General features: G+C 41.2%; 1 protein-coding gene across 11 annotated transcripts in view; it reads left to right on the forward strand.

Annotated features, from left to right (window-relative positions):
• Positions 1-2,892: 2,892 nt before the first annotated feature.
• Positions 2,893-16,591, forward strand: part of LOC139303802 (transcription factor COE3-like) — a 45,997-nt gene continuing 32,298 nt past the window's right edge. For 9 of the 11 annotated variants that reach the window (XM_070927649.1, XM_070927653.1, XM_070927657.1 and 6 more), the window contains exons 1-6: positions 2,893-3,014; positions 6,310-6,466; positions 6,945-7,008; positions 7,200-7,255; positions 9,029-9,102; positions 10,105-10,173. In XM_070927649.1, coding sequence (XP_070783750.1) covers positions 2,893-3,014; positions 6,310-6,466; positions 6,945-7,008; positions 7,200-7,255; positions 9,029-9,102; positions 10,105-10,173 — 542 coding nt within the window. Of the gene's footprint in view, positions 3,015-5,882; positions 5,903-6,309; positions 6,467-6,944; positions 7,009-7,199; positions 7,256-9,028; positions 9,103-10,104; positions 10,174-16,591 lie in introns of those variants that run through there. The other 2 variants (XM_070927656.1, XM_070927655.1) reach the window with 2 other exon arrangements.

The raw sequence follows: 16,591 nt of genomic DNA on the forward strand, positions 1-16,591 counted from the left end.
TAAAAGAAAATAAACAGAAATGAAATATAAACAATAAACTGTAACGTTACATAAACATTTGGAGATACAAGGTTTCCCTTGGAGGGAGATATGAAGAAAGAAAAACTTTAAATCAATAAAAGAAAACAAGTGACATCATGTGGGATCAAATCAATGAAATAAAAAACTCCTCCCCCCTCCTCCCATCCCCCTCCTCCCTCTGCAGGTCGGCGATTTGTCCCAAAAGAATGAAGCCTCATTTGGAAACCAGATTGCCCCACCCCACCCTCCACCTCCAGCGTTTCACATCAGACCTCTTTCAGACGGCTCATTTATTCGTCCATTTAAATTGAATTATCAGTTTGTTATTACAGACAAAAATCTGCAGGGCTGTTAACATTATTATTATGATTATTAATAATATCATTACTATCATTGTTATCATGATGATTATTATTTGTAGGTCAGTGTATTGATCAGGTACTGATTGATCTTTTCACTCAGATCAGTTTCTGTGAAAGTGAATCTGAAAAAAAATCAAAATGAGAATAAAAGTCGTGAGTCGTTCACTCACCAGATCTTCATCCAGGAGGAGATGCACCTCCTCCTCCTCCTCTTCTCATTTCCCTTGTTTCCATTTCTTCATCTTTTTTTTCGCTTTGTATTTTGTAGCTGGAACAAAACAAAAATCACCATTTTTTATTTTCTTCTCTTCCTCCTCTTCTTCCTCCCTCTCTTCCTCTCTAACTCATCACCTTCCTCCTCCTCTCCTCTTTTGTTCTCTTCCTTTTCCTTTTCTTCATCTTTTTCTCTTCTTAGTTTGAATTTGTTGCTGGAAATAAATGAATTTCTTCTTCATTTCTTCCCTTTTCTCCTCTCAGTTCATTTTCTTCTTTTCTCTCCTCTCGTCTTTCCTCTTCTCTTCTTATTCAAGTGATTTCCTCTCCTCTCTTCTCCTTCTCATCTCTTCTCTCTTTTAATTCCTCCCCTCGTTGTTTTTCATCTCCTTGGTCCGGACTCGGTCCACCCCTCGGAGCCTCGGAGGCCTTCGTCCCCAGAAGACAGGAGCGCTGTTCCTCTGAAAAACCTGTCTCACTTCCTGTCTGTCAGACTAAAGTCACCAGACAGACGGACACGTGGGCGCGTCGTTCTCCTCGTGATGATTCACTTGTAAGAAAGACAATCTTTATGTCACTAACTTTGCTTTGTTCGTCCAATGAAAACACAGAAGTGGTCGTCAGAGAGACGACTGAAGCATCGCTGATGTCTGAGACTCTGAGAGGAAGTGACGTGAAGTTTGTGGGGTCAGATATGTATCTGTATTTTATATGTGAACATTATTTTCATGTTTGGTTTCATCCCTAACAGACCGGGAGAGTGTCCCCTGCTGGTTCAAGATCTTTCCAGTGTTTTTTCAGCTACATGTCTTTGAGTACGACGGGTGCCTTCGATAGTGACACTCACTTCACAGTTTGTGTTTTTATGACCATTTTCAGTTTACGCCATAAAAAAGGGGAAACACTAGAAATTATAGATAAACTCTAAAAATATGTTTCCAGTGTAAAAGTTGTTGTTACTGTACATGAAGTTGTGACTGAAAGTGAAGAGCTGAAAACATCAGATCTATGGAGCGATGAGGAGGCTGTAACCTTCCTCACATGAACACATGAAACTAACACAAATGTTATATTTCCATCATGTTCTCCACATGGTTCTCCATTGTCCATCTCCTCTTCTTCTGTGGTGGTTTAATGGCAGCGACTGGAGAATTAGCTCCACCAGCTGTTTATTAGCTCCACCAGCTGTTTATCTCCATCAACCAGTGAACTCATATTCACAAAGAAACAAGCAGCAGATTACGTTTAATTTTCATTTGGACGGAGATTGAGCAGCGTCTCATTTCAGAGTCTCTGCTGCATCGAGCAGGACAGGATCCCTCACCGGCTTCCCAGCAGCCAGACTTTAACTCCTGACAGTAAAAACAGATGAAACCAGAAAAGAAACCAGTTCAGATTCTTGATTTAACTGGAGAGAGAGAGAGAGAGAGAGAGAGAGAGAGAGAGTAAATGACTGCACAAGGGCACTCTCTCTCTCTCTCTCTCCCTCTCTCTGGTTGGTTGGTTTGAGCGCCCGCCTCCTCCTCCTCCTCACTCTCTTTATCTCCCTCTCCCCCTCACTCTCTTTCTTCCACTCTCTCTCTTCACTCTCTTGCTCTTTCTCTCTCTTTCACCTCTCCTCTCCTTAAATGGTCAGGCCCCGCCCCCGGCTGTGATGTCGTCAGCAGCTCAGAGGAAGACCCGTGGGGTTTTTGGGTTTTGGCGTCCAGTCCTGTGGGGCCGCAGGGCTGAGAGTTTCTCCTCTGCTCCTCATCCCTCCATCATCGGCCCGCCTCTCCTCCTCTCCTCCTCTCTTTGGGGAAAAAAAGACACTTTGCTTGCGCTCGATTCGCCATCCGGACTCGGCTTCTTCCCCTCGTTTTCTCTGAGGATTTTTTTTTTCTCCTCCTCCTTCCTTTCTTCAGCATGACAGCCAACACTGAGAATTTATAAAAAATCAAAAAACTCTCTTCAGTCCTTCTTCCAGAGTAAAAATGAATTAAATCTAAAAAACAGACACAAAGTTCTCCACTTGAATAAAACTCCTGGGTCACTTCCTGCTGCACAAATCTTCTTCTTCTTCTTCTTCTTCTTCTTCTTCTTCTTCTTCGTCCTCGTCTTATTAACCCCTCGCCCGGCTGCTTTTGGACTTTGAGGCGTTTCGATGTTGGTGAAGAAAACATTGTCCGACCAGAAGATCGAGCCTCCGTTCGTCCTGTTCTTTTTCTGCTGGACTTTTTCCTGTTGATTTTCCTTCTTCTTCCTGTTTTTTCCTTGTGTTGTTTTGTTCTCGTGGTCGAGCGTCGGGGCCCCGGAGATGTTCGGGATCCAGGACAACCTGCCCCGCGGGGCCACGGCCAGCATGAAGGAGGAGCCGCTGGCTGTTCGTTCCTGGATGCACTCGGCCGGCGTGGTGGACGCCAACACGGCTGCTCAGAGGTAAACTCGCTGCCGTCCCAGAGGGATTCTGGGAGCTGTAGTCCCAAAGGACAAACAGCCGCTCAGCAGGAACATTTCGATCAGGAGGAGAGCGCTTTAAATTGGCAATATTTCTGATCCGTTCTCGGCAAAGTTCTGCAGCTCAAATAAGCGCAGGAACATTTCTGAGGTCAAACATTAAATCTGAGATGACAAAAGTTATTTAGGGTTAAATTCAATTTAGATTCTAAGAAAAGAAAAGAGATGTTTCTAATATTAAGAACAAGTAAAGTAATGTGTTTTTACATATTAATAGAATAATAATTTTACATGTTTCTGAGGTTGAAGATCAAACAGCCAAATGAAAAATGTTTGAAATTTTATTTTATTATTTTATTTTATTAAGATTAGAAAAATATTAGTTTCTGAAGTCAGAGCTCATTTTTCTGACTCGTTTCATTCACCTTCTTCAGAAGTGTCAGAAAATGTTTGTAGATTTTCTGATGGTGGTTGAAGGTGCTCAGAACAGATTGAGGTTAAAAGGACATTTATTAGCTTAATAAATATTAGATTAATATGGACATGTTTATGAAGCAGGTGTGTTAAATAAAGTCTTAAAACTACAACAGTATCATCAGGAAGGAAAAGAGCAGTCGAGGATCCACGACCGAAGAAATCAGAAATTCAGTTATCAAAAAGGATCAAAACAGTCTAATATTTCTTCTATTATTAATGTTTCCTGAGTTTGATTCTTCAGTCTGACATCAGATCAGCAGATATTCTGATGATGTTTCTAACATTTATTATATTTCGGATCTTTTTGCAGTTGAAGGTCAAAAATAAAAATCAGTTTCTGAATTAAAAAGAATCAACTAAATAACATTTAGTATCAATATTAAAGTATCAATCATAATTTTTATTGAGTGGAAACAAACATGACATTTATTGATAATAACAAAGATCATTTGAAAAGTGTTTTAGTGAAGCTCAAAGGTGCAGTGTGAATTTAAACAGGTGAACTGAAAATAAATATCATTAATAATAATAATGTCTAATCTGCCTGATGTTCATTTGTTTAGCATCAGATCGTCAGACTGTTCACTCAAAGCTGCAGATGAAACATGATTATTCACACCATTAACATCTGTGACATCGTTAATATTAGTAATATTTTAACATTATAATTCTAATAAAGCAGGAGTGTCTGGTGATCATAACTGCAGATTTATTTCATTTGTAACATTCAAACATTTTCAACAGTTATTAAAGTACATTATGTTAAATGTTTAAGTTTAATGTTCTTCTAATGATAAACAGTTTGTCAGAGCTGCAAAGTAAAGCCACATTATTAAAACTATGAACAATTATACAATAAATAATAATAATACAATAAACAACATACAGTTCAGTTTATGATTGGAAAGATTCAGATGTAGATGAAACTACATTTTATTAGATGAATATGAGCGTGTTTATGAAGCGTTGACGTTTTTTAACAAACGATAAATAGATAAAGTTTTCATTGTTAACAGTTTTTATATGAACATTTGAGTGAAGCAGCTGTTTAACATCCAGTTCAGAGTTTATGATGGGAAACATCTGGATGTGCTGAAACGTGCGCTCTTTGTGAATCTCGTCTAGATTCTTGTCATTTTTAACATGTGAGTTAAATATGAATATTCTCATGAAGCACGTCTCTGAGCTCTTCATCAAAGCTGCACATGAAACTTGATGTTTTTACCATGTTATTATAACTTGTATAATTATTATTTATCATTACTAATTAATACAGAAATAGTTGAAGATGTGATGATAGAAATGGTCGAATGTGCTGAAACATCAGGTCTCAGTAAATCATTCAAACATTCACATTTTTTTTGATGTATGTAAAATAGTTTTTAACAGTTTTAAGAAAAGATTTGAAAGAAGAATACATTCTCAGATCATCATGAAGTCTGTCGGCTCGAAGCTTCAGCTGGAGCCGTGCAGACAAAATCATTTCCTGCTTTATTACCATTAAGGAACATTTGTTAACATTAAGGAACATTTATTAACATTAAAACTGAAAGTGTTTTCTTCACTCTGCAGCATGAAATCATCATTTAATAATTTCATATTCTGAAACTGAAGACTTGTTTCTGTGTATCAGCTGGAAGCTTCATCTTTTTGTCTTTTTAGCTCAAATTCAACAAAGTAAAAAAAATACAAATATTACAAATATTACAACTTGTATTATTATAATGAGTGAAAATGTCAGTTGGGTCAAAGCTGCAGTTTGACTTCTCTGCTATGAATATTAATAGAGCTCCACATGAACGTGTGAATTTATTGAGAAAATATTCCCTGAAGTTCATTCATGTGGAGGTTAAAGCCTGAAGCTTCATGTCACATCTCTCACATCTTTATGGATATTATTATTTCAGTATTTCAGTAACACCCATGTTGTGATGAAGATGTTTTATTTCTGATGTTTTCATCAATAAGTTTGTCGCCATGTGTTTTAATTCAGTGTCGGTTTGTTTTTATTATTTAATGTCTTTTTTTTTTTTATCAGACACACATTTGCTGTGATTGGTGATCTGCTGAAAGCGATTTTCCTCTGAGGAGCGTTTGATTTAAACTCCGGTCACATGAAGGGTTTAAAATTCATTAAGGTGGAATTATTGAATTAATTCAATTCATTTTGAATCGTCAGCATCAGATTCTGTAAAATCAGTTGAAGATTTAAAGTTTCTACAAACCATACAATCCCTGGCTGTTGTCATCTGGAAACCTTGTAACTCCAGAAATGATTCTTGTTCTAAAATGAATAAATTCTGATGGTTTTATGGTCTCGAGAAGGAATTATCAGATGTTTTACTCTCAGTTAGGAGAGAGGAGATAGAAAATATGTTTTTATGGAGACAGAGGTGGAGGGCACCTGACGTAACCCCACCCACCCAGTGTTTCAGTCATTTGGAATCAGTGCCATTTATTTGATATACAGTGAATTCTTTGCATTGACTTTATATGCAGGATTTAACATTTAGAATTGATTTAACATTTAAATGATGTTTTCTGTAAATTGTTACCGTCATGATCTAAATGCTGTTTCAAAGCCTCCCCAGTCACTTGTGTCATTGAGGAGGATAAACTTATTTCAGTTAAGATATTGTCATCGTTAAAGAAATATCACAGAAAGCATGATCACATGACAGTGGTGTCTTCAGTGGAAGCTCCGACAATGTTGGAGAGTTTATGTGTCTCAGATGGTCTTCTCATATGTCTGACTTGTCTGTTTGTTCTCTGTCTGTCTGTCTGCCTGTCTGTCTTTCAGCGGGGTGGGGTTAGCCCGTGCTCACTTTGAGAAACAGCCTCCGTCCAATCTGAGGAAGTCCAACTTCTTCCACTTCGTGTTGGCGCTTTACGACCGGCAGGGTCAACCGGTGGAGATTGAACGCACCACCTACGTCGACTTTGTGGAGAAAGAGAAGGTGAGAAAGAGAAGGAGAGAGAGAGAAGGGAGGAGCCGGGACACAAAACAAACACACCTCACGGTCACCACCAACACATTCTGGAAATGGTCAGAAACCAAAACGTGACAAACATAGCAGCAACGCTGTGAGGGAAAAGCTGATAATAGAAATCAAACACACCCATGTTACAGCCTTCTTAACCCCACCTCGCAGATTAATCCCAATGTTGTAGTGATGTTTTTAGAAAATCAGTGCAACACGCAGAGCGCTGGTATAGAGAGGGAGGAAGTCAGGGAGAAGCAGGAATAGCAATCAAAGTCACTCGTGACCTCCTGCTCACAGGTCTGCTTGGATAGAAACAAAGTGCATCTGCTAGAAGTTAGATACAGCTTCATGTCATTTCTGCCTAATAGGAGAGAGAAAACAAACGCACCCATCAAACAGAAGTTAACCTTGTTTCCACTTCAGTTTGTTTTATTCATCTTTTTGTGTTCAGGAGCCGACTGGAGAGAAAACCAACAACGGGATTCATTACAAACTGCAGCTGCTCTACAGCAACGGTGGGGACGCTTGTTTTAATACACAGTACAGTTAATTAATGAACTCTAGTTGTTCTGCAACTAAAAAATACTAAAGATATTGATCAGAGTGTTTACTGCTGACTTTTAGTCAGATGAATTATCACATGAATGTAAAGAATCCCAAGCTTTAAATAATAATAATAATAATATTGATGTGTGTGTGTGTTCAGGAGTCCGAACAGAGCAGGATCTCTACGTCCGGCTGATCGACTCCATGACCAAACAGGTAAGACGCTGATTATTGATGAGGTGTTAATAAGGGGCTCAGACTTCAGCAGATCAAATGATGATCAACAACAACAACAAAAAATTAATTATGATAATAAAGAACAATAAGAATGAGACAGCGAGTTTTCAAAATAAGAGCATCCAGCGGTCTGAGCTGTCAGATTAGATTTCAGTGTCTTTGACACCTGAAAAATGTTTTGACAGTTTGTTGTTTTTCTGGTCAGACTGACTCCTCCTCCTCCTCCTCCTCCTCCACTCGAGTCTGAAACCATTGGTTCTAAAAGGAAATTGCGAAATGGACCATAAACATAGTAAATAAGAGACAGTAACAATTGACTGAAGATTTAAGCAGATTAACAGTGTAAAGTGCTGTTAGCGCCCCCTACAGGCTTCAGTGTTCATTACAGCCATGATCTGAACACCCCACGTCCTGATCAGGGATCTGAAGGTTGTTCACAGTAGCGCAAAGATCAAAGATCCATTCTGTTGTTTTTTATTTATTGCAAACTGTTTTGTCTATCGTATTCTTGCCTGTAATTTATTATTATTTATTATTATTAACTCCTACTAATTTGTAGATTTGTCATTGTCACTCTCGAGGTATAATCATCACCAACCCCTCGAAGATTTCTCTACAGGGCCTGTAGTGTTCCTGCATTCATGATAAGAATACAACATAATGAGCTCTTTGTGTCCACTGTGCACTCGTTTTATATTTCATCTTTATTCTGTTGTTTCCCAGTAAGAAGACTGCATCAGTGTAAATGAATGTGAGGTTACAGACATCAGAACAATGCTTACTGTCTCACTGTCTCTCTCTCTCTCTGGGTGTGAGACACCACAGATAATAGATCAGAAAGAGAGAAACTCGAACCATCTGTTAAAGCAGCAGTCATCTCTTCTTCGGTGAAAACAGCCGAGTGTTCATTCAGATGAAGAGGAGGTTGTCACAGTTCAGACGCTGCTGCTGACTGTCAGCTGTTAACATGTTTACATTCATTCTCATACAGGCGGCTGCTTTCTGTTTGCTGGGACTTTTTTGGACCCACCTCATGTTCTGGTGTTGGAACAGATGTTTCAGACGTTGGTCGATGATCTGACAAACTCACTGTTCATATAAAGTGTACATGTTGAGCTCCTCGACTGGTCAGACTCAGACTGACCAGTAGACCACTGGACTACTGACTACTGGTCAGATTAGATGAATCATCTTGATGTTATTTGTTCAGATTGTGCCTGTAATGAACTGAAGGGAGGCACTGGCAGGACTTTACACCGGCTGGATGTACATTGACACTGTGATAGAAAACGGCCCATCAGCACTCTCTCTTTCTGTTGAACAGTGACTCTAATGGAAATTGGCTGCAGTTGAAACATTTAAATCTAACGAGTCATTCAATTAGTGAGGCTTTAACGAGCGTCCCCATCAGGCGTCGTGTGATCCGGTCTTTGTGAAAAAGGCTTTCCATGCGTTTTGTTCCAGCTGTTTCATATGAATAGCTGCAGGCTGCAGCTGTAATAAAACATCCAGAGGATCAAATGTTTGCCCTCAGTTCTGCCTGCCCCCTTCACACACACTCAGCTCACTCAGGCTAATAGCTAATAATGACTCATAATTGAGACAAATGAAATGAGGCTTTAATTGAGTTGTTTCTGCTGCCAGCAGACAGCCGAGACGTGAAGGAGGAGAAGTCTACTTCTACAGCAGGTTTCATATATAAACTGTTTAAACAACTGGACCCATCTCATTATACCTGTGTTCGTATTTCAGGCAATCATCTATGAAGGTCAGGACAAGAATCCAGAGATGTGCCGAGTTCTGCTGACCCACGAGATCATGTGCAGGTGAGAACTTCTGCTTGTATTCCTACACACACTGCACCTATTCTAAAGATGAAAACCTACCTGAACTCAACATGCACAAAAAGACAGTCAGGTCCTGGTCAGCATACACCTGAGGACCAGGTCTGACTGTGACCTTACCCGACCTAATTAGACTGTCACACCTGGTCCTCAAATATAGTAAACCAGGTATGACAGCCAAATCCAGTCCTAATAGACTCGAGGAGGATCACACCTGGTTCTATTGAACTCAAGGAGGGTCACACCAGGTCCAAATAGACTCAAGGACAGTCACACCTTTTCCTAATAGACTTGAGGACAGTCACACCTGGTCCCAATAGACTCAAGGACTGTCACACCTGGTCTGTATAGAATCAAGGACAGTTGCACCTCGTCCAAATAGACCTCAGGACAGTCACACCTGGTTCTATTGAACTCAAGGAGGGTCACACTAGGTCCAAATAGACTCAAGGCCAGTCACACCTGTTCCTAATAGACTTGAGGACAGTCACACCTCGTCCAAATAGACCTGAGGACAGTCACGCCTGTTCCTAATAGACTCAAGGAAGGTCACACCTGGTTCTATTGGACTCAAGGACGGTCACACCTGGTCCAAATAGACTCAAGGACAGTCACACCTGGCCCTAATATACTCGAGGACAGACACCTGGTCCTCTTGTGATGATGATGATGATGATGATGATGCACCAGGTGATCAGAGCTGATAGAGTGTCACCTTGGATCCACTCAGGTTTTAGACATACTGACACACAGACCTGAGACCTGCAGTAATACAACAGGACTGTACCAGACCTGAGACCTGACTAGAGATAATTTCCTAAGTACTAGGTCTAGATCTCTAACCTGTACTACTGCATGTACTGTAGTTCCTGTAATATGTACTGTAAAAATAAGGAAGTGTTGAAACTTAAAAACAGTGTTTCAACAAATAAAGAACCTGTGACAGTTTCAGTTTTCATTATTCTGTCTTTGTCTCTGTGTTAGTCGCTGCTGCGATAAGAAGAGCTGTGGAAACAGAAATGAGACGCCGTCAGACCCTGTCATCATCGACAGGTAACAGATACTGAGACAAACACACACACACACTCTGTATTATCATGCAGCGTGTGTTGATCTCTCCTGAATGTATTTCATGCTCTCTCTCACACATATTATTTTAATAGCAACATATTTCTCCTGCACAGCCAGTGTGTGTGTGTGTGTGTGTGTTATTGTAATTCAAACCTGATGTATAAATCTGTGTGTTTATAATTCAAATCGACATGTCAGAGTGTTCCTCTGCTGATCACATGACAGAGACAGAGTGTTACAGGCTTCTTGTGCTGTGATATCAGGTGTGTACCAAAGTCCACACTCCCAAAATACAGGAAGAATGACTGCACGTCAAATACAAGAACAAATCCATTTTTAAAAGGTGATAGCGATGCCCATAAGTACAGTACACTTCCTGTCTAGCCTCTGTTTCACTAGCTTCTGTAGCACAACACAATCTGTCATTCAGCATTTCTTTAATTGATCTTCCTGAAAACAGATTCTGGTGTTTTCTTTTATATTCTGAGACAAACCAGCGCCTCACCTCGGTGACGTTTAACCTCTGTGGGCTTATGGGAAATTGCATTCATTAAAGCCGCTAAAAACATAAATATTGAATGATGAATGATATTAGATCTTTTACTTTATGAAACATTCAGATAAGAGCTTCTGTTCAGTTTTTATAATTCTTTCTTTCTATCCACACTTGACATGTGCAGATATCACCACATCTAAAGACGGTTACACTTAATAAAAAGGTGAACATTAACTGCAGCCCTTTGATGTGCTCCATGGCTCCTGGTCCTGGACTTAAATAACAAGAAATCCTCCAATAATAACATCATTCACTGATTCTATGTTGAACTGGTCTGAGTGAGGCAGCTCCTTCCTTTCCTCGTCCTCTCGTCTCTTATTTTTCTCTCCCTCCTCCTCCTCCCCTCCTCTCTTCTCTCCCATGAGGAATCATGTGCTCTCCTCTCCTCTTTTCACCTCCCCCTCCTCCTCTCTTCACCCCACCTCCTCTCCTTTCGTCCTCCCCTTGAGTATTAATCTCATTCCTCCCTCCCCCCTTTCCCTCTCTCTTTCTCTCTTCTCTGAGGCTGCGGAGGGAGGAGGGGAAGTAAAAGCAGGGGAGAAGGGTAGATGGAGGGAGGGATGGAGGGATGGATGATGCGACTGCTGCAGCCTTTTGAAAAGAGAAGTGATATTACAGCAGCTCTTTTTCTCCCACTGCCTGCTGAAATGCATGATGGGAAGGTCTCTTGTGTTTTCGGCGTCGTCCAGTGAACAGGAAACATGTCAGGGTCAGACTCTGCTGCTGAGAGCACAAACACTTTCATTCAGACACACTCAGACCTGCCGTTTATTTAAGAAGCAAACTGCTCAGTTTTTTATTAAACTCAGTTTAATTATTGAAAGATGAAGACCCAACACGGCTCAAATACTGACATGACCATCTACTTACATCTGAAATAAATAATAAGCAATTACTTGAAGCAAATTTAAATATCCATAAAGGTCTAAAACAATTAAACCACTTTAACATGAATCAATAGACAGAGATGGAGGTTTTGAGGTCCAGTGTTAAGAATACTGTTTGTCCAAGTTCATCAAGCATCCTTTGTTTCTGTGCAGCTGTCAGATAACCAGCACTATCTTATAAGTTTTAGGTCAGAGGTCTGACAGTCTCATATAATCAGACATCTCCACGCTTTGGAGATAGGTCTGGCTCAACACGTCATTCTGTTGTAGACTTGTTTGTATTTCTTTGTAAAAAAGTGTCTGAGGGGAACTTGTTTTGGTGGAACATTTGCACGTGGGGAGCCCTTACATTAAAATGGTTAAATCCCCGCTAAAGAAAACATCACATAAAATAGCAAACGATGGACCATGTAGACTATGTGACACAACTTTTACTGGTAAATAAGACGAACATAACCTGATCATCGGGGTCCTGGAGGTGAAGCCTACCTATACATTAGCTCTGGAGGAGCTCCCTGGACCCATTGAAACGACAGAGGTCACTGTCAAACTAAGTATTTCTAGTTTGGAGGACTTGTTGTTTCCAATCCTCAACCAAGAGCTGAGTGTTTCAAAGAGAACCGTAAAAACTTTAATCAGGATTTCGTTTTCAGATGATATTGTGTGGTAGTAAAACAAGTACAAATCTGATGTCAGTGAGCGTTTTGCCGATTTGTTCATTTTGAACGTTTTGCTTTGGCAATGAACAGATATGGTCAATATAAACATTTACTTGTTAAGATTACATAACAGATGGGTTAAATATCAACATCTTTTTCAGGTTTTACATATTACACAGGATGGTATCATCTGCAAACATGATAACTTTTGAACAGGCTTCAGTCAGTTCTTTTAGTTCCTTTTAGATTCTTTGTCTCTGCCAGGTTTCAGAAAGGGGAATGCATACACCTGCATTGCATACTGCAGCACTGACAGCTGTGGTTCTCAGGAAAGAAACTGGTGACTATTGAAGTTTTTAACAACCTTTGATCCAGTGTAGCTTGTTTTTCATTGAGCAGACTGTAAGTGCTGCTTTGTAACTTTCCTCGTGGCCTCCTGAAGGGTCCCATCCCGCAGGTTGAGCCTCACTGCTGTGGTGTTTCAGGTTCTTTGTTCTGTGTAAAGACAGAAGCCTTTGAGGGTCAATCATGATGGGACCATCTCCCCTCTGAACTGTGAGAATGTTTTAACATGATGATCTTCTTTCTGAACTGAATCATCTCTTCTGTCTTTAAACTCTGCCCTCAGTAATGCCTTACAGGTGAGATTTGATTTGGTCTTTACATCTCGATCTCCTGTCTTCTATCTGCCTGTTTGTAGCTGATGATGATGATGGTGATGGTGATGGTGGACCAGCTTTCATCTTTTCACGCTCTAGCACTGAATACCAGATGTGAGAATTTTTTTGGGGGGGTACAATCTCCTGTCTGCGAGCGTCTCTGGTGTCTGCAGCGTGGGATTATGGAAGGACGATGTGCTGTCAATCATTTAGCGGGTGTAGGTGTGATTTCCCTCTCATGCTGCAGGTTGGTTTTGGATGGAATCTCATTACTGGCCGCGTTTCAGGGTGACTGACAGCAGAATAATGTTTGGGGCCCCCAGAGGGCCCCCAGCCAGCTAAATGTTAAATGTATGAATGCATGGGAGTCAATGGAGAGATGAAGTGTAGCTGAATATTTTTTTCTTCCTGAGAAATAGTCGCAGAATGAGGAGTGTGACCCTGAACACACCATCTGCTGCTGTTTCACTGCCCAAACACAAAGAAGAGAGTTTATAGGAAGCTGAACACAAACACATTATATGTCATTAATAAAACACCTTTCAGACAAGATTCTTCATTTAATTAAAACTATTAAAGTATATCACATTAATCCATTAGAAAAAGAATCAACAAAATGTTGATAACTGAGGAGTCATCAGTTCATCAGAAGTCGTGTATCATTCAAAACCAGATTATCAGCTTCTGTCTGTTTATAATCGGCCGTCAGCAGCATGGTGTCCTTATGATAATATCATCATGTTGTAGTTTTGTTTTACTAAATTATTTCCTCCAATTATTTGCTTTGTTTTATGGCATTTTACAATAAAAATATATGCAATAATAAATAATCAAAAATACATAATAATAATAAGCAATAATAATAATAATCGTTGATTGCAGCCGTGGAACATTTAACCCTCCTTATTTATAGAGACCTCATACTTTGAATACTTCCTAATGTCTTTCTAAAGAATATTATAATTGCACCACTTAATTTCTCTCAGTGTTGAGCGGTGACTAATTACATACATGTAACAACATATTAGTCATTACATCCATATAATAACATGTAACTTACATTCACTACGGTAATGTAACAGTAGTTAATGGAATACAATTATACATTCGGAAGTACTCACAGTAACTTTCCTTTGGCGGTTTTATTTCTTCTGTCTGATCCCGACCGGATCCCAGGCCTCCCTAGCCTGCCTCCAACGGTGGGCTCTGGTTCTGGTTCATAGAGGTGTTTTGAACCACTCTTAGTCTGGCTCCTCACCTGGGAGACCAACCAGGTGCTCCTGCCCCAGCTCACAGGGACACATGGACACACAGACCCTTCCACCGTGATGAGACTCTTAGACCGCGTTCAGTCCGACAGTAGGTCCTCCTGAAAACAACAATCCTGCAAAAAAAAGTTGAATCAGGCTCCATGTTTGTCACAACACAATGTAACACACCTGCGCTGGCCAATCAGATATATGCAGCGCTGTATTTCTACTCTTTAACTTGAGATCGTCGTGCCAGAACGACAGCCAGAGCGTTTGCTGCCATGATATTTTAAAGCTGTGCAGTGGTCTGGTGTCTCCTGGATTAGTTATTCAGACTGGACCAACTGGGTTGTGCTTCAGTCTCACATTAATGCAGCCTGCCGGGCCCTATCTGACGGTGGAACATGCTGTATCCTTACAGCCTTGACTCAGGGGAAGAAAAACTCCACACAATAATCTCCTGTGTGTGTGTGTGTGTGTGTGTGAGGTGTTAGAGGTGATGTATTGATCGTCTTGTTCATCATTAGACATCAGATGCTCTGACGGAGGAGACACACACTGACTTTACAACCAAATCTCTCCTCTCCTCTTTAACCCCACAATCCGACACCTCATCCTCTCCTCCTCTCCTCTTCGACAGCTCCTCCTCTCCTCTTCGACAGCTCCTCCTCTCCTCTTCGACACCTCCTACCCTCTTCCGACACCTCCTCCTCTTCGACACCCCCTCCTCTCCTCCTCTCCTCCTCCTCTTAGACACCTCTTCCTCTCCTCCTCTCCTCTTCGACACCTCCTCCTCTCCTCCTCTTCGACACCTCCTCCTCTCCTCCTCCCCTCTTCGACACCTCTTCCTCTCCTCCTCCCCTCTTCGACACCTCCTCCTCTTCGACACCTCTTCCTCTCCTCCTCCCCTCTTGGACACCTCTTCCTCTACTCCTCTCCTCCTCTCCTCTTCGACACCTCTTCCTCTGCTCCTCTCCTCTTCGACACCTCCTCCACTCTTCTGACACCTCCCCTCTTCAACACCTCCTCCTCTCCTCCTCTCCTCTTCGACACCTCTTCCTCTCCTCCTCTCCTCTTCGACACCTCCTCCTCTCTTCTTCAACACCTCTTCCTCTCCTGCCCTCCTGTTCGACACCTCTTCCTCTCCTTCTCCCCTCTTCGACACCTCCTCTTCTCCTCCTCTCCTCTTCGACACCTCCTCCCCTCTTCTTCAACACCTCCTCCTCTCCTCTTTGACACCTCTTCCTCTCCTCCCCTCCTCTTCGACACCTCTTCCTCTCCTCTTCAACACCTCCTCCTCTCCTCTTCGACACCTCCTCTTCTCCTCCTCTCCTCTCTTGTTCCACTCACGGCTTCCATCTTTCTTTTTCTTTTTCCAACCTCGCTCCTCTATTCTCCCTCTTTCCTCCGTCACCTTTAATGAGGAGAGAAGGAGCAATGAACAAAAAGCAGGACAGAAATTCAGAGAGGGAAGGAAGGAAGAAATAAAGGAGGGAAGGACAGAAGGGAGGAAAGAAGGAAGGAGGGGTTGTAGAGGGACAAAGGAAGCATGAAATAAATCTCCTCCCCCTAATTGATATTTAACAGGTGTTTCCTTGTGTGTGTGTGTGTGTGTGTGTTTGTGTGTGCTTGTGTGTGTGTGTGTGTATTGATCGCCAGTAAGCACTGCCGGAGGCGATGGATTGCTATTGATTTACGATCTTTAAAATAAGAAATGTGTGTGTGTATGTTTTTATTGCTGCTCTTTACACACACACTGTTGGTATTTCAGGAAACAGCTTCATGTTGCATCAGACGGCCTAATTAACTGCAGGGGTCTCTCTCTCTCTTACACACACACACACACACACACACACACACACACAGTTTGATTGACAGCTGTGTGTTTGGTTTTGTTTATTGTTGTTTCTGTTAATGAGCTTTAACGAGGCTTCTGTTAACAAGCTGATTGAACAAACAGCTCCTCTGATGATGTCATTGACATTACCTTCAGCTCAGGTGTGTTAAAGTGTCTGTCTGAGTCAACGTGTCAGTCCATGTGTCTGTCCGTTTGTCCGTCCATGTTGTCGTCCATGTGTCTGTCCATGTGTCCGTCTCCCTCTTCCTCAGAGGCATCAGAGAGTCACACAGGAGTTCCAGATGTTGCTGGTTGAGAGATTCCTTTGAGTTTAAAGTTGTTAATATCTCGTCTTTACTCGGCTGCAGCAAATTAAACTTTGACATTTTTTAAATTTTCTTTTCATCTTATTTCCTGTTACTGTCCATCAGCTGAGTCTTAATGAGAAAAGACTTAATGAGAATCTGTCTTAACGAGAACAAGAGGGATTTAACGAGAATCATCTTTAATAAGAATAAAACTCTCCCAGAAGAAGACTCAGTTGATATTTGA

The sequence above is a fragment of the Enoplosus armatus genome, chromosome 20, assembly GCF_043641665.1.
Source record: "Enoplosus armatus isolate fEnoArm2 chromosome 20, fEnoArm2.hap1, whole genome shotgun sequence".
Taxonomy (NCBI): domain Eukaryota; kingdom Metazoa; phylum Chordata; class Actinopteri; order Centrarchiformes; family Enoplosidae; genus Enoplosus; species Enoplosus armatus.